General features: G+C 44.8%; 1 protein-coding gene across 1 annotated transcript; it reads left to right on the top strand.

The window, feature by feature from the left end:
* The first annotated feature begins 2,337 nt into the window (after nt 1–2,337).
* Nucleotides 2,338–22,144, top strand: LY9 (lymphocyte antigen 9). The gene is made up of 10 exons (XM_082647275.1): nt 2,338–2,451; nt 6,402–6,728; nt 10,700–10,975; nt 11,498–11,836; nt 13,006–13,275; nt 14,364–14,471; nt 15,461–15,514; nt 18,544–18,824; nt 19,183–19,254; nt 21,354–22,144. Exons 1-10 carry the CDS (start codon nt 2,448–2,450, stop codon nt 21,420–21,422), a joined length of 1,800 nt encoding a protein of 599 aa, XP_082503401.1. The 5' UTR covers nt 2,338–2,447; the 3' UTR covers nt 21,423–22,144.
* The last annotated feature ends 1,880 nt before the right edge of the window (nt 22,145–24,024 follow it).

The following is a 24,024-nucleotide window of genomic DNA, read 5'->3' as shown; positions in this document are numbered from 1 at the left end:
CCTCATCTCTAAAATGGGGATAATAGCAGTACCAACCAAATAGTGTTGATTTGAGGATTAAAAGAGAAAACGTATGTAAAACTCCAAGCACAAAGCCTTACCCACAGCAATTACTCAACAGATGTTAGTGATTATTTTTATTATTAACAATATCTTTGAACTCTCTCCCACCTTTGTTCTCTCTTCCCATCCAGGCTGTCCCTGCTCTCATGCTCTTACCTGGGCTCCCTAGTGACCTGTCTTCTCATATCTCAGTCTCATTCCTTCCATCCACCTTCCACTCTGCTGCTGGAGTAATCTTTCTTCGAGTCCTTGAGTCAGGCCATGCCTCTGCTTAAAAACACTTGCTGGACCATCACTGCCTGTAGTCTTATGTCTTAGTCCATTTGGGCCACTATAACAAAAATACCATAGGCTGTGTTCCTTATAAACAAGAAATTCAGTTCTGGAGGCTGGGAAGTCGAGGATCAAGGCACCAGCAGGTTTGGCGTCTGGTGAGAGCCTGCTTCCTGGTTCATAGACAGCCATCTTCTCAAGGTGTCTTCACATGGCACAAGGGGTGAGGGAGCTCTCTGGGGTCTCTTGTATAAGGACACTAATCCCATTCTTGAGGGCTCCACCCTCAAGACCTCATCATCTCCCAAATATTCCACTACCTAAAACCATCGCATTTGGGATTAGACTTCAACATGTGAATGTTGGGGAGACACAAACATTTAGTCCATAGCTCCTAGGTTGTAAGACTCTCTATCTGAGCTGCGGCAACCGTTCCTGGCCCCATGTCCTGCAGTTCTCTCTAGGAAACCACATTCTAACCACAGGGCCAGTACTCGAGTGAGGTGAGAGAGGTGTCTAAAGCACAAATTTAAGGAGGGCTTCCCTCTCAGGATTGTACAGCATCAGCTCATGACCAGCCTCTGAAGAAGCTCTCCATGGGCAGAGGCCTGTTATCTTAATTGTCCCCCTCTCTCCCTCCTTCCTCCCAGACTTCTTGGGTTCAAATTCTCAGTAACTACAAAACTCAGAGCAAGCTACTTACTCTCCTTATACCTCAGTTTTCTCATCTATAGAGTGGAGATGATAAAAAAAATACCTATCTCATAAAGCTGTTGTGAGGACTAATGAGTTAATTTGTGTCAAGTTTTAGAAGAGGGCCTAGGACCCGAGAAGCACTCACTGAATGTTAGCTCAAACCACACACTACACCATCCTGAAGTTTTCTAAGTCCTCTAATGTTATAGTCTAAGTAAACATATAAATCTCAAGATACAACAAGCTACAGCTTAACCAGCTATTACACTATCAATTAAAAGAAGTCAGCTTCCCAAGGCAAATAAAGGGAATTATGCTACCCCCCGCAACTTAATTCTCAACTCAGCCAGTTCTACAACCGTTACCTGCAACATCCATCCTCAGCACAATTTCCCTGGTGTTTTTTCAGGATTAATTCAAAGTCTTTCAGTTGCATTGACAGGAAGCCAACACAAACTGGCTTAAGCAAAATAGGGAATTTATTAGACCATTGTATTAGTTATCCATTGCTGTGTAACAAACTGCAAAACTTAGCAGCTTAAAACAATAAACATTTATTATCTCACAGCTTCTGTGGATCAAGAATCCAGGCACAGCCTAGCTGGGTGCCTCTGGCTCAGGGTCCCTCATTAAGCTACAGTCAAGGTGTCAGCCAGGGCTGCAGTCACCTCAAGGCCCTCCTAGGGGAGGATCCACTTCCAGTTTCATTCCTGTGGCTCTTGGCAGGCCTCAGGTTCTCATCAACCATTGGCCAGAGCCGATAGTTCCATGCTGGACGCTGGCTGGAGGCCTTCCTTATCTTGGAGGCCTGCAGTTCACAGCATAATACCTGGCTCCTCGCATGAGCTCAAGGAGGGATGGGGGTGGAGAAAGAGAGCCCAAGATGGAAGCCACATCCCATCCCTTCTGTCACATTCTGCTCACTAGAAGCAAGTCACAAAATCTATCCCACACTCAAGAAGAGGTGATTACACTAGGGCATGAATACCAGGAGGTAGAGATCTTTAAGCGGCATCTTCAGAGCCAAGTTTAGAACCTAAGTCTCCTGAGGCTGAAGCAAGTGATACCCGCTATTGGTTTGCAAATCCCATGAAGGTTATTAATAGACTCGGGACCTGTACCCCAGCCTGAGCATGTGGGAGTAGTCCGTGGTGCTGGGTATAAACAACCCTCCCTGGGACACACACACACACACACACACAAACACACACACACACACACACACACTCACATGCAATTGCGGAAGCTGTGGTAAGTGTTTCGTCCTTCAGCGTGTTATCTGAAAACAGATCATCATGGCGAGCCCAGGGAGACAAACAGATGGCTGGGCTCTACAAACTCTCTCCAATAAGCCACCAGAGAGTCAGCCACACATATTCTCTCCCTTTCTATGGATCCCTCTCCTCTTCCTGCTCATGGGTAAGTTCACACTATGGCCACCGCCGCTTGCTACTGGTGTTCCTCTGAGGCTGGTCACGTTTCTGCTGGGGATTCTAACTGATAAAAGCAGGAAACTCTTCTCCTTTTGGTAATTATTCTGCAAGTTGCACCTTACTCTGAGCTCTGTATGTGTGTGTGTGAGTATGCATAGTTACACACCATGAATAGGTGACATTCTAGCCCCGGTCACAAATAACTCTGGGCTCAGACTCTATTCCTCTCACCCTCACATCTTCCTGCTAAGAAATACTGGGTGATGAGTTTGTTCCCTATACACTGTGGGTAAAACACACAGAGAGATACAGGGAACTTGTCCTGAGGGTAAGCCACCTGTCAATTTCCTAGAGAGGGATAGAACTGCTCGAGCTTCTTTCTACATCCTGCCTTGTTTATCACATGTATGGAGGCTTCATTAGGGATCTGGAGATGGTCTGGTTGCCCTCGGCTAGGTGGCTTCTATGTGAATATCCTTTCTCCCCACCATCCTACCTCCCCCTCAAGGCCCAAGTCCTGCTAGTTTCTGAGAAACATTTCTCAAGAGCACTTTCTATTTCATCTTTGCTCACCCCTCTCCAGTGGGCAGAGCTAACCCAGTACCCCAGGGTGTATCTCAACCACCTGGGACTGTGACAGTTACTATCTGTCTGGAATCCTTCTTCCTCACCAGGGATTCAGGGAGGATAATGCAGGTAGCACTAAGGACCTGACAGCAGTGAGGATAGAGGTGGGGATGGGCAGTGAGGAAAACTCTAGAAAACTCTTAGATGCATGTATGGGGGTAGAGGGAGCCTAGACCTCAAGGCTGAATTTTAGTTTGACCTCCCTTCACTTTTTTTGGCTGTGTTGGGTCTTCGTTGCTGTGTGCGGGCTTCTCATTGCTGTGGCTTCTCTTGCTGCAGAGCATGGGCTCTAGGGCGCATGGGTTTCAGTAGTTGTGGCGCAAGGGCTTAGTGGCTCTGTGGCATGTGGGATCTTCCCAGACCAGGGATTGAACCCGTGTCCCCTGCATTGGCAGGTGGATTCTTAACCACTGCACCACCAGGGAAGCCCCCTCTCTTCACTTTCTTTTTTTTTTTTTTTTTTGCGGTACGCCGGCCTCTCACTGCTGTGGCCTCTCCCGTCGCGGAGCACAGGCTCCAGACGCGCAGGCTCAGCGGCCATGGCTCACGGGCCCAGCTGCTCCACGGCATGTGGGATCTTCCCGGACCGGGGCACGAACCCGTGTCCCCTGCATCGGCAGGCCGACTCTCAACCACTGTGCCACCAGGGAAGCCCCTTCACTTTCTATTTCATCTTTTCTCACCATAAAAACACAGGTGGCAGCAGGCTGTTTATATCCACACCCAGCTCTTGAGGTGCTTCTTGGTTATGTTGGATAAACCTGGAATTAGCCACATCCAACGACCTCCAAGCCTCAGGTGGTCAATGCAGGAAATTTCAAACAGTTCAGGGCAAAGAGACATCTCCCTCTGTCTGGTTCCACCAATTAGGGTTACCTCAAACCTCACTGTTTTGGTCTAGAAGGGAGTTTCCTTGAGGCTTTTGTGTTTCCAAGGAGTTGTTTCAGGAACCTAGGAGGCAGTAGGGTGAAAAGTTTTGGCCCCTCGCCCCCAGCTTCAGTACCAGGAATATTTGAAATTAAGTCCTTTCTCCATCATTTCTTAGGTGTGTGAGCCTCTATTTCTTAAGTGTATAATACAAATAATAAGATGTATTATGCAAGACTGTTTTATCAATAGAGATGGTATGTGTACAGTGCTTGGCACATAGTTGGTGGAAGCTATGTTTGTTATTATTAATCACTGTTAAGTACATTATTCTCAGACACTATTCAAGGATGGGCAAGTCAAATTCAGTTATCACAATCTTTGAAGCCCCCTTTAATTATTTGTCAAATGATGTAGTTAAAAAATAAGATGGCTGGGCTTCCCTGGTGGCGCAGTGGTTGAGAGTCCGCCTGCCGATGCAGGGGACACGGGTTCGAGCCCCGGTCCGGGAAGATCCCACGTGCGGTGGAGCGACTGGGCCCGTGAGCCATGGCCGCTGAGCCTGCGCGTCCGGAGCCTGTGCTCCGCAACGGGAGAGGCCACAACAGTGAGAGGCCCACATACCGCAAAAATAAAAAATAAAAAAAATAAGATGGCTGATACCTGGGGCTCCTGTCACTCTGCAGGGAGCTGTGTAACACTCTGCTACAATATGATCAGGACCACATCCTGCTCCTCCCACTGACAGTATGAGAGGCTTTGTTTATCGTTGATGTGAGGAGCGATGATGTCAAAACATGTTCATATGAGCCCAGCCAAGACCCAGCATCTCTGGGCTTCCAGGATGGGGTGGTCAGTGCTCTTGGCCTCTATACCCTGGGGCATCACATACATAGAATCTGGGCTCTGCAACTGACCAAACCTGTGATCTCAGGCAAGTGGCTTAAACTCTCTAAATTTCAGTTCCTTATCAGAAAAACAGGACTACTTATCAGATAATTTTGAGGATTAAGTGAAGTGATTTCTACAAAGTGCCTAATACACACATAGCAATCATAAGCAGTGTCTTCTGGATGAGAAGAGCTCTCTTTTAGGCAACCTCAAACCAACATCACTTCAGCTAAGCTTCTGTCTTCTGAATCTGCCCCCAGAGTCCACCTGAACTGACCCTTTCGTGTCCAGGGTTCCTAGTCCTGTGTCCTCCCTAGCTACCACGCCACAAGGTCCAAGCGCTCTGCTGATGGGGGTCTGGGCAGAGACCCCCTTGGCCTGCACCAATCTCTTCTCTGTGTATACGGAACCCGTAACCTTTAGGCTTTCAGAACACACTTCAACCTTTTCCCATCCATCCAGGCTGTACTTTGGACACTCCTCTCTCTCTAACATTTTCTACATATTTTTCCACCCAGAATTCCTGGTGGAGTCTGGGTCCTGAACCCATCTGAGTTGGTCTAGGGTTTACAGAGCACTCTCTAGAGCCTCAGAAGTCCTGGAATCTGGGAATCCAGGTTGGGGTCACCCAGAGGATACTCACAGGACCTCTACAAGGAAATAAGCTGCCGTGGCCAAATGTCAGGCCTCTGGAGCCCTTAGTAACAATGGTTATCAGAGATCCGGGTCTTTCCTGAGATGAGGAAATCAGGTGTTGAATCAATGCTACCTACCTATTCCCAACCCCAAACCTTGTTCCCAAGCACAGACCAGATTTCCCTGGCCAAGCCAAAGTCAGGCTGAGATCCATGGGCAAAGAGGGAAAGGTAAGGTGATAATAGAGGCGAGAGATGCTCCTTTAATTCCCAATAGTTTATTATGAAAATTCTCAAACGTACAGAAAACTCGAAAGAATTTTGCAGTGAACACGCAGATACCTCCCAGCTCAGTTCTATCACTGGTGTTTTACTTTACTTCCTTTATCACACACCTATTCATCTATCCACCCTTTTAGCCATCCATCAATCCATCTTGTTTTTTTAAAGATGCTCCATATTTTTACTTCATTAGTTCTTTATGATTTACAGCAACCTGATTTTATTTCATCTCTACCACATTCCTGGAGGAAGATGGTACAGGTGTGAACATTTCTGTCTTACAGATGTGTAGACTGATTCTCAGAGAAATTTAGAAATTCGTTGAAAGCCACAATGCTAATTTCCCTGTAGGAATAGAAACCTATAAAGTCTGTTTTACTGATTATTGTAGCTACATTCCTGGGAGAGAATGTTTGGGAAGTGAATGAATGGATGAATGAGGTCCATTTGCTAAGCAATGGACCTAGAGGGAGGACAGCCAAAATATCATTTCATTTCTCAACATCTGGCATTTATTACCAATATGTGTTTATTGAATGAATGAATGCACACATGCATGAATAAATGAACAAACAAATGAACGCTGGCTTGAGGACTCCAGCTCCTCCTCCAAGTCCCTCTTTTTTCTCTGCAGGGCTAGGAGCCTCTGAAAAGGACTCAAAACCAACAGTGGTGAACGGGATTCTAGGGGGTTCGGTGATTCTGTCCCTGAACATTTCAGTAGACGCAGAAATTGAGCACATCACCTGGAGTGGTCCCCAACAAGCTTTGGCTTTAGCAGATGCAAGCGGAAAGATTATCTTAATAGACAAAAGCTACCAGGGGCGAATAAACGTCACCCAGGACAACTCCTTGTCTATCAACAAGCTGACTCTGAAAGATGCAGGATCCTACAAAGCCCAGATAAACCAAAAGAATTCTAAAGTCACCACAAGTGAGAAATTCACCCTGTCTATCTATGGTGAGTTCCAGAGAGTGTCTGTGGGTTTTGACCTTTTATTTTTAAAAGCAGGGTTTTTCCCTCTCCAGGAATTAATCTCTCTAGGACAAAGAGAACTATCACATTGGTCCTTTTCCCCCAATTCCATAAATACAGATGTCAAGAGCGAAGAACAGCCAAAATGTGTTTAAGAGCTATTTGGATTCTGTTTTCTGCCATGTGGATTCTCTCTCTGTGTTAATATCCTTTATCCATCCATCTGTATTAGCTTGCTAGAGCTACCATAACAAAAGATCAGATTGGGTGGTTTAAACAACAAAAATTTATTTTCTCACAATTCTAGAGGGTAGAAGTCCAAGGTCAGGGTGTCAGCAAGTTTGATTTCTTCTGAGACTCATACCTTGGCTTGCAGATGGCCACCTTCTTGATGTGTCCTCACATGGTCGTCCCTCTATCTGTGTTGTCTGTGTCTTAGTTTCCTCTTTTTACAAGGACACCAGTCATACTGGATTAAGGCCCACATTATAACCCCATTTTAACTTAATTATCTCTTTAAAATCTCTATCTCCAGATACAGTCACATTCTGAGGTAATAGGGATTATGAATTCAACATATGAATTTTGATTCAGCCCATAACACTCTGCCCTCTGGTCCCCCAGAACTCATGTCTTTCTCACGAAATACATTCACCTCATCTCGACAGCTCCCAAAGTCTTAACCCATTCCGACATCAAGTCCAAAGTCTTATCTAGATATCATCTAAATCATGTATAAGTGAGACTTGAGGTATAAGTCATCCTAGGCAAAATTCCTCTCCAGTTGTGAACCTTTGAAACCAGACAAGTTACCTGCTTTCATGATGGGACAGGCACAACATAGACATTTGCATTCCAAAAGGGAGAAATCTGAAAGAAGAAATGGGTCACAGGTCCCAAACAAGTCTAAAACCTATTAGGGCAAATTCTATTTGATTTTTTTTTAATTTTTATTGGGGTAGTTATCTATTTTATATATAGTAGTGTGTATATGTCAATCCAATTTATCCCCCCCTTACCACCTGGTAACCATAAGTTTATTTTCTACATCTGTGACTCTATTTCTATTTTGTAGATAAGTTCATTTGTACCCTTTTTTTAGATTCCACATATGAGTGATGTCATATGATATTTGTCTTTCTCTGTCTGACTTACTTCACTCAGTATGACAATCTCTAGGTCCATCCATGTTGCTATAAATGGCATTATTTCATTCTTTTTTATGGCAGAGTAATATTCCATTGTATATATATGTACCACATCTTTTTTTTTTGATGATGTATTTTCTTTTTTTTTTAATAAATTTTATTTATTTATATATTTATTTTTGGCTGCATTGGGTTTTTTGTTGCTGCATGTCAGCTTTCTCTAGTTGCAGCGAGCAGGGGCCACTCTTCATTGTGGCGCGCGGGCTTCTCATTGCGGTGGCTTCTCTTGTTGTGGAGCATGGGCTCTAGGCGCGCGGGCTGAGTAGTTGTGGTGCACGGGCTTAGTTGCTCCACGGCATGTGGGATCTTCCCGGACCAGGGCTCAAACCCGTATCCCCTGCATTGGCAGGTGGATTCTTAACAATTGCGCCACTAGGGAAGTCTCCACATCTTCTTAGATCTGAGAATAATCCCCTTTGGCTCTATGATTTATCCTCCTGGTCCACTGGGGTGGCAACCACACCTCCTTGGCCCTGGGCCCTGGCCAGCAGCCCTGCCCCCTGGAACCAAGGAGGAAACCACGCCACCAACGGCCCCTGGGCCTATGACCTTTAGGCCTGTGGTGCCAGTGGCAGACCTGTCGACCCCTGAACTGCCCTTGGGGTCATTCTTCCCTTTTCTTGAAGGATAAAGCATGGTCTCAGCTGGACATCTCTATTGGCTTATCCTGTAAAATCCCCGAAATCTGACAGCCTTCCTTCATTTTGTCCCATCTGTGTCCCTTCAGTCCAAGGTGGCAGAATTTCTACTGAAATGGTTGACTGGATCCTTGAATTACACCATTGTCTATCCATACTCTCAGTGTTTTCCCCAGACACAAATTCTCATTTTTTGCTCTATAGATAGGCTGAGAATTTTCCAAATCTTTAAATTCTGCTTTCTTCTTGCTTAACAATTCCTTCCTCGATTTATCTTTCTTCTCTCACATTTTACTACAAGCAAAAGGAGAAAACAGGCAGTGCCCTCAACGCTTTGCTTGGAGATCTCCTTAACTAAATACCCAGTTCATCACTTAAATGTTCTGCTTTCTACAATACACTAGAACATAATTTGTCTAAGTTCTTTGCCACTTTATAAGTATCACCTTTCCTCCAATAACAGGCTCTTCATTTTCAACTATTACCTTACCAGCCACATGTTTAATGTTTATATTTCTATCAATGTTATATTGACAATAATATGTCTATCTCTGAGATAATAGAAATTTTCTTTACAGATCTCTTCTTTTCTTTCTGAGCTCTTACCAGAATCACATTTAACATCCATATTTCTATGAACTGTCTCTTGAAGACAATCTAGGCTTTTTCTAACGTGCACCTTAAAACTCTTCCAGCCTCTATCAGTTAACCAGTTCCAAAGCCACTTCAATATTTTTGGGTATTCATTATAGCAGCACCCCAGTTCTGGTGCCAAAATCTGTGTTGGTTTGCTAGGGTTGCGATAACAAAATAGCACAGACTGAGTAACTTAAACCACAGAGATTTATTTTCTCACAAATCTGGGGCTGGTCATGAGGCCTTCTTCTGAGGCCTCTTTCCCTGGCTTGCATACGGCCACCTTCTTTCCCTATGTCCTCATATGGTTGTCTCTCTGTCTGTGTTGTCTCTGTCCTAATCTCCTCGTCTTATAAGGACACCAGACATGTTGGATTAGGGACCATCCTAATGACCCTATTTTAAAATAATTACCTCCGTTTCCAAATACAGTCTTATATCCAAATACAATCACACTCTGAGGTACTTGGGGTTAGAATTTCAGCATACGAACTTTGTGGGGACAGAATTTAGCCTATAACACCGTGTTTCTATTGGATTGTTTGACCTTTCTGATTGATTTTTTAGGGTGCTCTGGATATATTAAAGAAATGGAATTCTATGCAGTTAACAGAAATAGAATGAATCAACTTAATATGTACTAACATACAACAATTTCCCAGATATATCATTAAAATTTTTAAAAGCTTAAGGACAATATGTACAGCGTGCTATTATATATATGTGTCTACAACTAGAATATCTCTGGAAAGATCAACAAGAATCTCATAACAGTAATTGCCTCCAGGAACAATAATTCCTGGGGAGAGGAACTAGGTGGCTGGGGCAAGAAAGCTTGTTTCTTTGTGTGTGCATATGTACCTTTTTGTATCTTTGCAATTTCAATTTTATGTATGTATTGCCTATTCAAAAAAGAAAATGAACTTACACACACACACACACACACAGGCTGTGAACAGAGGAGATGGAACAAAAGGAAAGGAGAGGACCAGGAAGAAAGTCTGGAAGCACAGTGGGTCCCAAATCTAGACCAAAAGACAAGGGCAACTCAAATTATAGAGGCAGAGCTTCCAAATCTCCCGTGTTTGAGGCTGGCTCATTCATCCATTTATTTACCAAACATTCATGAGTGTCTTTCATGGACCAGGCAGATGTTAGATGTTCAGACACAGACACTGGCTCTGTCCTCAAGGAATTCACTAACTGGTGGGGGAGAGAGAGAATAATCAGACTATTGTCGTGTTGAGTCTCGGTGATAACAGCTGTAGAGGATACTACAGAAGCACTGAGGAAAGGCAATCAACCTAGCTTGCATGGGATACAAAGAGGAAGAAAAAAGACTTGCCACTGGAACAGATAATGCTGGCCTCTTCCTTTGGCCCCCAGCTCTTCTACCAACACCATATTTTTCCCTTAGCCCTTTCCTGCTGGGGAAGCAGTCTGAATAGTCTTCCTATTGCCCTTGTTCCTGCAGAACAGCTGCAGGAGCCCCGAGTCACCATGAAGTCTGTGAACATGTCTGAGAACGCCTCCTGTAACATCACCCTTGTATGCTCCGTGAAGGGGGCAGGGGAAGATGTTCAGTACTACTGGACTTCGAGGGATCCCCATGCTTCTGAATCCTGGGGGGGGCCTAGTCTTACCATCTCTTGGTTGCCCTGTGACCCAAACCTGCCATACATCTGCAGAGCCAAGAACCCCGTCAGCCAGAGCAGCTCCCGCCCTGTCCATGCCTGGCAGTTCTGTACAGGTAACTGGCTCCACTGAGGCCCTCCAGGGGATTCCAGAAACAGTCTAAGCAGCTACAGAGTCTAAATCCCAGGATTCTGGCAGGACACAGATGAGGTAGGGAGGTAAGAGAACAGGCCTGAAAATCCCTTTTTCTCTACCCTCAGGAGCCTGAGAGAGACTGGTAGGGGACTTGGGAACTCCCAGGGCACTCTGAAACTCCAAGGGTCTATAACACAAGAGAGGGAAAGAGAGTATGGATGCAGAAATCCAGATTGCTCTTTGCTTGGGTAGGGGTGTCTCCTAGGGTGTCCTTAGAAGGGCAGAGAGGGCAGGATAGGACTGGGTATGCAATAGGCAGAGCCAGGTGCATACCTGTGCATGACAAGTGGTCATGGGAAAGCAGCAGGGATGCCTCATCAGAGAAAGGGGGAAGGAGGCCTGGGCAGGAGGGTGTATCAGGCTATAGTCCCCTTCAGGCAGGCTGAGGGTCAAGGGATCGAGACCAGTGGCTGAAACTGCAATGTCTCACCTCTGGCTACAGATCTAGGAGCTTCCAGAGGAAGACCAATGGGGGAGACAGTGGCAGGGATCCTGGGGGAATCCATCACCCTGTCCCTGGCGCTCCCGGACAGTCAGCACATAGACAACGTTGTCTGGATGTTTAACACCTCTATTATCAGCAAAGAGCGGGGAGAAGAAGCAACAGCCAATCAACTCATTAAGTTCAAGGACCCAAATCAGAGCACGGTGTGGGTCTCCAGCCAGGACTACTCCCTAAAGATTGGCCAGTTGAAGATGGAGGACGCCGGCCCCTACCACGCCTATGTGTGCTCAAACGCCAGAGTTGCCAGCACAAAACATATCAACCTGAGCATCTACCGTAAGTTTCTGAGTAGAGCGCCCATCATTCGATTCATTCCCTGAAAGCTTTCTCCTCTTTGCTGCCTAGCCCACCTCCCTCCTCCTACAAAATGCCTCAGACCCACAGGACAGCTACTGAGTTCACACCAGTACGTTCACAGGAAGACAATACAATCAGCAGCTGAGCAAATTCCCCTAGCCCAGGCCCCCTTCTTCTAGGCTTCCAGTTAAGCCTCAATCAACCAACTTCTGGTACTTGCCCTGTCCTCCTGCATTGATTATTGGGTGGGACAAGGAACTCTCCAACCTGTATTTTTATAGAACATTATCATTTTGCATAAAGGCAGAGCTGGCTGGGTAAAATCATAGAAGACTGAGGAGAAAGCCTTTATTGTCCTGTGACCTCCAAGAGCTTGGAAGGCTACTTGGCTTCCTTGAGTGTGAGGGAAAGAACTCAGAGTCTTCCTCCTCAGCCCTGTGCTTCACAGGAGCTTAGCTGGACGGTTTGTATAATTTAAATTTGCCAGCTCCTTCACCTCTACCATTCAGACATGGTCAACCTATACCCTGCCTGGGCATGTTGGTGTCTCAGTACATGAGAAAAGAGTCACTGTCCATGGTCCTGTTAAAATATGTAAGTCAGCTAGTTCACTTCTATTGCCTACTGTGACTCAGGTATCAAAGAACCAGGAAGACGATCCAGCAAAAAGAATAAGAAATTGGGAACAAAGAGTGCCAGTCTTACGCTGCTTTTAAAATTGTTAACATTTATTAAGTGCTTACTCTGTGACAGTGCTGTGCTCACCTCTCCATATTCCTTATCTCACATAAGGAAACAAATTAGATGATGGGACCTCAAAATGTAAGCCTTGAAGGGCCTCAGTGCACTTGGAAGTGTTGTGCTTATTTGTGTTGATTGGTTTGCTTGTTCTTCACAGTATACTGTATAGAATGATGGGGTATCTTTTTTCACTTTTCATTAACCCCTCTATTTCCAAGGACCAAAGATGAGTAAAGTGATGAGTCTGAGATTTTAGATCTATCCAAGAAAAGTCCAGGTGCACTCCTGGAGGCACTTTCCCAGCCCTAAGGCAGTGTCAACCCACAACTTCATGAATATATTTTGAATGGTAACTGCCCAGGGTGCAGGCCTGACTCCACATCTGGTTTGCCTTTCTCCTCACATAGGGAGGCTGAGGAAGCCAAAAGTCACCAGGAGCCTCGGGCTCACAGAGGACGGCGTCTGCAGGATCAGCCTGACATGCTCAGTGGAGGACAGTGGACACAATGTGACATACAGATGGAGCCCCCTACAGAAAGGAGCTGTTGTGTCCCAAGGGGGAGCTCACCTCAGTGTCTCCTGGAGAAGTGGAGAAAAACACCCCAGCTTCACATGCAGAGCCAGCAATCCTGTCAGCAACAGCTCCCAGCAGTTTCTTTCTAGGGACCTCTGTCCAGGTTGCTCTCCTGTTCAGCCAGACCTCAGAGCCTTAAGTCCGTGGACCCAAGAGTTTTCATTCTGAGTGGTTCTTTATAAAGTGCAGTGAGAGAGTGTGAGTGAATCTTTAGAGCAGCACATTCCAATAGAAATATAATGAAATTATAATAGGTAATTTAAATTTTTAATAGTCATATTAGAAAAAGCAAAAAGAAACAGGTAAAATTAATTTTAATCATATATTTTATTTAACTCAATATATCCAAACTATCATCAATTCAACATGTAGTCAATACAAAGAATTATTCACGACATAATTTGCATTTCAGTTTGTACTAAGTCATTGAAATCCAGTATGTACTTTACACTTACAGCGCATCTTAATTCAGATGCTAAATTCTCATGGGCAGTAGTTGATCTGTATTCAGATTTCATAAAATTTGCAGTTGAAAAAATATATTTATATCTGAGTTGTTCCAAATATACTTATCAGTTTTTCAATAAGGAATAGAGTAGCTGATTTTTAATTTAAATTTTAATTAATTAAAATTAAATAGACAATTTAATTCCTCAGTCATACTAACCAAGGTCACACAGCAGAAGCGGGATTGAGGCTCTGAGTTCTGTGCTCTGCTCTTCCCTAGAGAGAAGTATAAAAAAAGGAAGGTCTACCCAGGATGTGAAAATGCTGGGTCAGGCTGTGTCTGGCAAGTGGTTTTAGAGCCCCGATCAATAGTAATCTGGATTCACTTTCTAGAACTGTCCTTATGCCATTTATAGAGAGGGGCAGTGTAGTGTGATGGATAAGGGTGTTTTAGGATCTGACAGCCTGCATTCAAATCCCAGCTCAGGTACTTAAAACTCTGTGACACTGGGCAAGCAATAAACCTCTCTACCCAGGGACAGTGTCTGCCTTACTGCTATAATTTCTTGCCTGGAATATGACTGCTCAATAAATAGCTGTAGAATGAATGAATGAATGAAAAGGAATATTTCCCGCAATAGTATGGGATTTTAAGAGGCAGGTAGGATGGCCTTTATGTTTTGTCCTTTGCTTGCCCCAACTCCCTTGTTATTTATATTGATATCACTCAGTTCCTCTTCACAGGACCTGAGAGAAGGACAGCACTTTGGTCTGGGATCTCCCTGATGGTTCTTTTCACCTTTCTGTGCTTTGGGATCTCTGGCTGGTGCTTTTGGAAGAAAAAAGGACGATGTGAGTTTCTGAGATCAATGATATCTGCCAGTACGAGGCCATTTCCCTAGGACCTCTGGAGACTTCTTTGTCCTCTCATAATTCCCTCCTACCCCTTCTCTCCCAAGACCTCATTTCTTCTCAGAATGATAGGGGAGGAGTGTCAGCTGGGACTCTTTAGTTGCAAATAATTGAAACCCAACTCAAACTAGCTTAGACAAGAAAGGGTGGGGAGAGGTGCAAGGGGACTGGTTTATTATTTGGAGACTCACATAATCAGTCTATGGGCAAGGAAGAGAAGAGCTGGCCTAGAGACAAATGTCACCAGAGACTCAAAAGCCACCAGAGCTCTCCATCTCTCATCCCTATTTTCCCCTATAAGCCAGCTTAACTCTCTTAATACAGCCAGCTGAAGGGAAGGGGTGGGGGTGGAATGTACCAAAACACAGCAACTGGTAGCTCCAGACTCACACATACTAGTAGTTCTGACACCAGGAAGGGGAAAAAGATGTTTCCCCTCCAACTCGAATTTGAAGAACCTCAGAAATCTCTCTGATTGGCTCAGCTTTAGGTCATGTGACTATTGCTTGGACTAATCACTGTGGGCAATGGAATGAGTGTTTGTGATTGGTAGCTCCTTCTAGAATGTCAGTATTGAAGCGGGAATGGAGTAGTTCCCAGAAAGAACAGATTGGTTAGAATATATAGGGTCCCTGGAAGAATTACTGTGAGCCAGCAAACCAACCTGACGAGTGGCTACCACAGAGGGGTTAGAGCTCTCCCTTCCAGAGAGATGGCAGGAAACTCCAGAGAATTCTCCTCAGCTGAAGATGACCCTAGACTCTGGCCAACATTTCCCATGGTCTTGTGCTCACATCAGGGTTCACTCTCCTCCCTAAAACCTTTTCCCTAGGTCCTCAGAAATCTCTCTCTCTCCTTTGACTCTCACAGAATCAGACTCTCTCCCCTCACAGCCCTAACGATAATCCTTCTCTAACTTGATTTCTCAGGTTCAGCCCCAGCCTTCAGTTCCAGTCAAGTTGAGGCTCCAGCTGACACACCAGGTAATATATCACCAGTGACACAGGCTATGGGGTTCCCAGGCCAGATGGAAGCTCCAGAGTGTGGCTACTCAATGTGTGACCAGCAACGTGGGTACACCCAAGGGCTTGTTAGAAACGCAACTCTCGGGCACCACCCCAGAATACTGAACACGAATCTGCATTTTAACAAGATCTGTAGGTGAATCGTATGCCTGTTAAAGTCTGAGAAGCGGCATGCTAAAGGAAGGTGGTTTGGAGAACAAAAGCCACAACCAGACTGAACTCCTGAAAGATGGTAACCAGAGCTAGGAGAACTAGTCCTTCCTCCGGGGTCTCTAGGATTCCTCAGGTATTGACTGCCATCACTGGAATGTGTCCCGTGATGAGGATGAATTTACTGTCTCCACTCCAAGAATGGAGAAACAAAGACCAGATGAAACAGTATATCTGTGACTGAAGCAAAATTAAAAGTTAGTTGAAATTAAAACTCATAAGACTGTTTAGATACCTATTACCCATAAGTATTACTGAGGCAGTGGTTTTCCAATTTTCGAAAAAGCTAAGGAATGCTTTCTTCAAACAAAATATTATGCAACACCGCCAAATCACAATGCACGTAAAAGTGGAGCTGTTCTGATGAGTGTTGGGGTGGAGAGCTGAGATGCCTGTTCCTTATTCTCCCAGTCCCAAATCTCAGTGTCCTAAATTACCACCTTGAACTCTGAAGCTCTGGAGTTCTAAGGAATCTCCAAACTCTGGCCACTCAGTCAAACCCTGCTTTAAAAACCCCTATGTCACCTCTCATGGAGGGGATGCCCCAAGGAGATGGAATAGGAGGAGGGAATGTGTGGGGGAGCCAGGGGCTCAGAAATCCAACATTGCAGCCTTTTCTGATGGGAAAGTGTAACCAAGAAAAAGGGGGCATGAAATGGAAATGAGGTTAGACTTTGGAGTTTCCCACCAGCTTCCTCCTTAGAGCTGGCAGAACAGACCCTGGTCTCCCCTAGCCTGAACCCTCCTTCCTTGGCACCCTGGGCACAGGAGGAGGAATAAAAAAGTTTTGGGGATACCACTGTCATCCCTGTCCCTCCTCCCTCCCCCAGCACCTCTCCTCAGTGCCCAAGGTCTGCTTCTTTTATTTCTCCACTATCTCTCCAGAGTTTCCTCTTTGGAGACTCTGCCACTGCCTGAGTTCATGCTGTCATCAATTTTTTGTTTTATGAAACAGGTTCTTTTTTCAATTGAAAAGTCACATATTCACATGGTATAAATTAAAAATAATCTCCTTCTAAATCCCAATCTCCAGCTCTCCCTGAAGAGACCTCCATTGTTAAGATATATGTATGTCTAAATCCTTTCAGAGCACTTTAACGCGTTTACAAGCCATATATTCTTCCTTTGATTACACATATGGGAGCCATCTATAACATTTTTCTGAACCTGCTTTTTTAACTTAACAGTAGATCCTAGCAATATTAGCATACGTAGATTAAGACTGACTCCCATTTATTCCATTCTGCAGATGTACCTTAATTTATTTAACAAGTCCTTATTAACAGACATTCCCATTCCTTGTAACTTCTTCCCTGAAATATTGTTAATAGTTTCCTAACTGGCCATTCCCGCTCCAGAACTCTTCCTTTCTATCCCTTCTGCTCCCCCTTTGAAAAGCTTAATTCTGACTGCTCTAAAACCATCAATGGCTCCTCATGGCTTTGTCTGTTACTCAAAAGGCAAGATAATCTAGTGGTCATGTGTATGAGTCCTGAGGTCAGATAATCCTGTGTTTTTATCCTAGCTCTCCTCCTTTTTAGTGATCTTGGGCAATTCAGTCTCTAAGCCTTAGTTTCCTTACTTTGCAAAATGAAGGCACCAACCTCTCAGTTGCTGTGAGGACTGCGTGGGGCAGCACCCACAGTATGCACTCAATAGGTGATGACTATGATTATTGCTCAGTATTGGGCCAGGACACCTTTTGTCTACTTTTTTCCTACACAAAGGGCATAGGGGGCAGTATTGAGTAGCAGTTAAGAACACCAGGGACCAGATTACCTGCATTCAGATCCTGGCCCTCCCACTTACTTGGGCAAATATTTAACATTTATGTGCTCCAGTTTCCTCATCTGTGAAACATAAATAAGAATAGTTATCGTCTAGGCTTCATGGGGTTTTATGCAGGTTAAATGAATTTATTCATGAAAAACATTTAGAACAGTGACTGACACATAGTGGGCACTTAATAAATGTGAGCCATTATTATTCTACACTTAGATCGAATGGGTTGCTTGATACGTCCCGAAGGCAGTAGACATCCACCCAGGTGTTCGTAGCAGGTACCCATTCTGATTGTCCTATGCCCAAACCATTGTGGTTGTTAAATATTTTAAGTATCATCCTTTCCCAAAAGAGAGGGTGCCTCAGGTTTCATGCCTGCCTTTAATCATGCTGTTCTTTCCACCAAGAATACACTGTCATTCAACAAATTCCTGCCCCAATGTCAAGGCCTACCTTAATTCTGCCACTTCACAAGTTCTTCTCTGCTTCCTAACCAGAGACCATCTCCTCTCACTTCTGCACTTTCCTCATACTTTTCCTATGACACAGTTGGCCTTACATTAGTTGATTTATGCATAGATCTGACCCCCAGGTAGACAGTGTACTCCTTCAAGACCGGGTCTAACTCACCTTTGTGTTTCCCCAGAGTACCTGTCATGGCAGTTAGGATGGTTTATTCAACGGGGCCAGTCCTGCTCACTGAGAGCTCCTAAGTCCATCACATATCACACTCGATGAATGCTTATCAAATGAATGAATAAGTGAATGCTTGAAAGGAAGAAGGAAGGGGTAATGGAATGGAGTCCTGTGAGGGAAGACAGGAAAACACCTTCTCCTCCAGTTCTCTAGGCCTCATCTGGGGTTAGGAGTCAGAGCAGCTTGGATCCTTGCACAAAGCAAGAGAGAGAAGGGGGCTGGTACATACTTTACCAACCCTGCAGAATGTGTTCCAGAGCCCACTGCTGACCACACAGTATGCTCCATGCTCTCCCAAGGGTATGAGAAGGTGGACACTTTCCCTAAGACCGCCAGGCACGTCTCCGACAGCAGCTCTGACAGCAATGGGACAACTGAGGAGGATGAGGAGAGGACAGAGATGCACCAGCCCGTCAATGGAAGAGACCAGGTGTGTGATTTGGTCACTCAGGAGGACGCTGGACATGACTCGGACTCTGAGGGGCAAGCAGAGTATTATCTCGTCACTCCAGATGACACGACACCAGCGCTTGCGATTGAAAGGGAAACTGTGTATACACAGGTGTTCCTTGACTTTCAGGTGAGCTCTTTTGATCAGTACACCTTCCCTCCCCCTCCCCATTCTAGGACCATCCAGTAACCTGAAAGACTAATCTCTCCAAACTGGGGGACAGGACCAGCAGTGCAAGGGCAGAGAATTGTGATTCTATCCATGTTTACCAACCTTGGGGTCCCTTGATATAAAGGAACTTCGCTCCCATTCTTGAGCCGTAAATAAGGGAGGTGCTGGGAAACCAGAGGCACTGTTTCCACTGCACTAAGGCAGTTCCCACCCTCTATGTGTAATCAGAACCTGGTGGGGTGCGAGTTGAGGGCGAATCTCTGGAAAGCTCTCTCTCGTCTGTGATTATGGATATCCTGGTGCTGGTCTGTTACAGGGACAGACCCCAGTTCCTCAGAAGAAAGAGAAGTCAGCCACAATCTACTGCTCTATACAGAAACCTCAGAAGGTGAGAACAATTTTCTCTGTATCCTAAGGCCCATAAAGTGAGGAAATATTGCCCAGACCATTTTAACTGAAAGCAGAGGAGCTCAAGTTCCATCACTGTGTGCCCCCCTGACACACTCCATGGTGCATAGAGATGCTGAAACAAATATTCCTGATTTACATCTGTGTGGCCAAAAGCTGAACATTTCTAATTAATTTAATGATATCTTATATTGATTAATCTTAACACTACCAGAATAACAGTCTGTAAACCCGAACACTGTATGGTCCATGTATGTTTCTAAATCAATCTCTAATTCATCAAAATGGCAACTTCCCAAAACAATTGGAAATTAGCCAACAGTCTAATGCCAAGATTTTTTGGAATATGTGCTATTAACTACAGCACATTGGTTTCATTAGAGTGTTAAAACATCCCTTAAGCTTAGAATTTCCCATTAATAATAAGTTTATATAAAGTTTTACAGTTTACAAAACATTAGGAAACATATTCTCATCTGATCCTTAAAACAACTCTACAAGTGTGCTGTCATCCAAACTTTATAGCCAGAGAAGCTGAGATTCAGGAAATTAAATTTGCCTCAGTTCACACAGATAGTGGTTGGAATTTCAATATTAAAAACCACAAGGAGTTTTTAAATAACCCTGAAACGTCTTCAACAATTAACCTTGATCTGAATCTGGCTGTCCACTCCACTTTCACTTTCCTGGAAATACTGGGTCCATTCATACTTGCTTTCAAGTCTCCCCCAGAAGACTTGTGCGAACAAGATTTTTTTTTTAACTCTCAAAGTTTTTCAATTATGCTACTTCTCTGTGATTGATGAATCAATCAGTAGATATGTATTGAATACCTTTTGTTTGCCCAGAACTGGGCTGAGGGCTACGGGGATTCAAATATGTTTAAGGCGCCACTTTTGACTTTGAAGACTTGTTATCTATCTTTGATGTAGGAGAGTTGGATTGGTTTAGTCACCTGAAAGATGAGAGAAAATATGATGAGAGAAAACTGCACTGTGTGCAGTTCCCAAGGGTTTTTCGGACATTGGAAATGGTAGACAGCTATGCATGGAGGTAGCCAGGAAAGGCTTCATGAAAAAAATAATTTGGATGAGGTCTTAAAAGATGGATAGAATTTGCTCAGTAAACGCTTGTGCAAATACACAGTTTGGTTCAACCATCTCTGCCTCATGTCCTGATTTCTAGAGCATGGCCTAATGCCTAGCCAGCTAGGAACTTTATCTTTGTCCTCAAGGCCAAATCTGTACTGTTCACTACGTTCACTGAAGCTGCTTGGGCCTGGCCCTTTGCGTTTGGGTCAATACTGGTCAATCTTAAAGTCATGGACAGCAGTCCCTGCTCTGAGTTTCAGAATGGTCATGTGACACCCCCCCCCCACCTTGTCTGGTCAGTCCTGCATGACTCCCACACCACTCCAGGAACTCAAGACCCCTAAAACCACCTTCACCCACAATATAAGTGGAAATCAGTGCATTTCCTCAGCCAAACTCTAGAAAGAATTTATTCCTTGCCCTCAGAATTTTCAGGACCAGGAATTCTGGTTCTGGGTCTCCTAAGGTCATTATTTCCCACTTGATCAGGAAATTCTCAAACCTACTTTAGTTATTTTCTGACACTTGTCTCTGCATGATATCTCAAAGAAGGTTTGTGCTATTTCCAAGCTATTGATGATACTTAACCTCCTTTCTGCATCAGCTCAAGTCTCATCTTCTCTTTAGAGCTTTTCCTGAACACTGTCAGACAAGGGAGCCTCAGAACCCTTGGAATATGAAGGTCTAATGGTTTGGACTATTACTTTGGAACTTAGCCTCTATCACCTGAATTATCTTTATATAAATGTCTGCATTGTTTCTCTCGCTAGGGTAGAGACTGGGATCATTAGACTGTAGCTTCCTGGGAGCAAGGCCTTTTATTGTCATTTTGGAACACCCTCAATTTGCTGCACTAAACTGTCTCATATCTCCCTTCCAAAGAGCCTAGCGCATGGCCCTCACCATTAGGAGATTCTCCGTAAATGCTTGTCATCAGCTTGGATAATTGCTTTATTAACCATATTATTGTGTGTCTTTTGGCTCACAGGTGGTACCAGCACCGCAACAGAATGATCTTGAGTCTCCTGAAATATCTACCTATGAAAATGTTCCCTGAAATGCAGCTGCCTCCCTGCATGAGGTTGGAGTGCTGGACTTAACAGGGCCTGGGGCTCCCGCAGGCAGAAGCACTTCAGAATTTCCTTCAGGGTTCCAGCGATGTCTGGATTTGTGGCTCCCCCTTCCTCTCACCCCCATGACTTCCCAAACCCACTAGCAGATCAGACAACTTCTGGGCTCCATTTGTCTCCTTGCATGCTCATACTGTTTCTGCCTCTCAGCTCAGATGCACACCTCAGAACTCTGCCAAGGCTTGTCATGTTGTTGAAGGGGACCTGGACCTTCACATGTTCCTCTAAAGAGCTGCTAAGATAAATCCAACAGATATTCTCACTTACAGACACAAAGATCTAGGTGAAATCATGACCACAGTAGTATTTTTTTAAATAAAAGCCTACAGATAACCTAAGTGTCCATCTAGTAGGAATCTGGTTCAGCACGTGAAAGTATACCCACGCGACGGCAAAACCTGCCACTTCTGTAAAGAAAGGAAAGGAAAGATTAACATGTGCTAATATAGAATGAGCTCTAAGATACATTGTTAATGGAAAGAACAAAGTCTTGGACAGTGTGTATCATATGCTACTGGTTGGATAAAAAAAATAACTGTATGTTTATATAGGTAAAGAAAAGTTCTGAAAGGAAATACAAAGATCTTATCAGTGGCTGCCTCTGTGGAGGGAACTAGACTGGCTTGGGGATTTTTTTAATGCATACATTTTGTACTGCCAGATATTTTTTAAACCATTTGTGTGTACTGCTCTTTTGATATATTTTTTAAGTGCTTAGAATGCCTCTTCTGAATAAGCCTCCCGTATTTACCCAAGAGAATTTCCCTCCTTATTGTCAGGTCTGGATGCATAACAGGCATAATATCTCTCTTCTCCCCCAAACTGTGGCCTCAGCCCTGTCCCCCTGCCTGTAAGTTACACGGCCCTTGATTTACGTTCATGATACCCTCGTGTCCACTTGCGTTACATGTGCTTTGCAGCCCGTTTATGTTTTTGAATACTGTGCTTCTGCTGTCACGCGCCCCTGCACATGGTCCATGGGGTCAGTATGACTTCTGCGGCCTGAAGTGAGTACTCCCAGGGAGCCAGGCAGTGCTTCCTACACAGCAGGAGCTTAATTACTGCTTTGCTCATTGGCTGGTCATTGCATGGATAATCATCTTTGTAAGGCTTTATCACAGAAGCTCAACAAAGACATGTAAGATGATAATGATATACGTGATTACACTCCAGAATAGAGCATCCCAAAAGGTCTTGGGCCCATAGGATCTATTCTGCTCCTTAAACAAATCTGGCCGGTTCAAGAGCTATGCAACTCAGGACATATGAAAGGCCAGCAGCAGGCAACAGTCCACATCTCTGGTATTCATCTGACCTGCTGTGACCCCTATCATTTCCCACTCCCTCTTCTCACCAAACTCCTTGACAGAGCAGCTCAGCTCCGAATAGGTGCCTCGGCTCCTCCCCCCGCCCTTCCTTTTGCATATATTTTCCAAGTTTTACCCTTGACACTTTCTCTAGGATGTGGTCTGTCCACACTTGCCTCCAGGAAGAAGCTAGCCTGGCCGACCACACACCTGCAGAGGAGAGGGATCAGGTGGGGCATGAACAAGTAGCTTATCCCCCAAGACTAAGTGGCCCTGGGATCTGGGGACCCTAGAATCTGTGATTCCAGTGTGAACACAGGCGGGGAGACACTGACAGCTTACCAGGAAGCCAGACTCCCCTCCAGCAGGAGTTGAACAGGCGTGTTTATTGATGGCCCACGTGTGCCCTTTGGCTGCTATAGAGAAGAAAAGTACAGAATAGGGAGGAGACCCAGACATTTCATTCAGGAAAGAAATTTAGACTGCCTCTAAATAACAACACAGTTCTATATTAAATTCATACCTTATATACAGAGTGGGGCAATTGAAGAACAGGCTCCATGCAGTGTCACCTGTTGGGGGTCCCTGAGTAGGCCCTCTTCCAGTTTACTCTTTCCTGGGCTTGGCCAGAGTCTCAGCCTGCTCTCCACAGCCTTGTGGAAGGGTCTGGCCTGAAGACTCAGGTGGGCCCAGCAAGGTGCCTGGTTCCCAGTTGCTCAGCTGTCTGAGCCCTCCCTCCAGCATGTGCCGTGGGGAACATCAGGACTCAGAACTTAAATACGATATAGTTTGTAACTGTGAAGAGACCGGAATAGATGTCTAATAATGTGTTTTTGTAAGTCAAACCTCGTTCTGTAGACAGAGCTGGTCCCACTGCCAGGTTATCAGGATGGCATGGGGTCTGCGTGATTTTTCCACTCAGAGATGGGCTTGCTTTGCACAATCTACCCTCGCTCCTGCCTACACCCTTTTGTGACCAAAGCCCAGGCATGGCCCCCTTGGAGAACCTGCCAGCTGGCTCACAGCTAGTTATTCCACCCTCACAGAGGGGGCTGTTTCTTTTCCTCTGTATCCCCGTTATCTTTCCTTCCTCTTTGGAAGATGGGCCTGGGCAAGGGAAGGGTCTAAAAACGTGGTCATCCCTGATTAGGGAGGAAGGAAGACAAGTCATAGATTAGAAAACCAGCGGAAGGGAATCTTAATGCTAATAATAACACCACCA

This window comes from Grampus griseus (assembly GCF_964374135.1).
Source record: "Grampus griseus genome assembly, chromosome: 1".
Lineage (NCBI taxonomy): Eukaryota > Metazoa > Chordata > Mammalia > Artiodactyla > Delphinidae > Grampus > Grampus griseus.
This window is presented reverse-complemented; position numbering and strand designations above follow the sequence as displayed.

Coding starts and splice junctions, on each gene's coding strand:
- LY9 (XM_082647275.1), top strand. Junction 10,976..11,497: donor TGCCTGGCAGTTCTGTACAG/GTAACTGGCTCC, acceptor CTCTGGCTACAG/ATCTAGGAGCTTCCAGAGGA. Junction 13,276..14,363: donor TTCTAGGGACCTCTGTCCAG/GTTGCTCTCCTG, acceptor TCCTCTTCACAG/GACCTGAGAGAAGGACAGCA.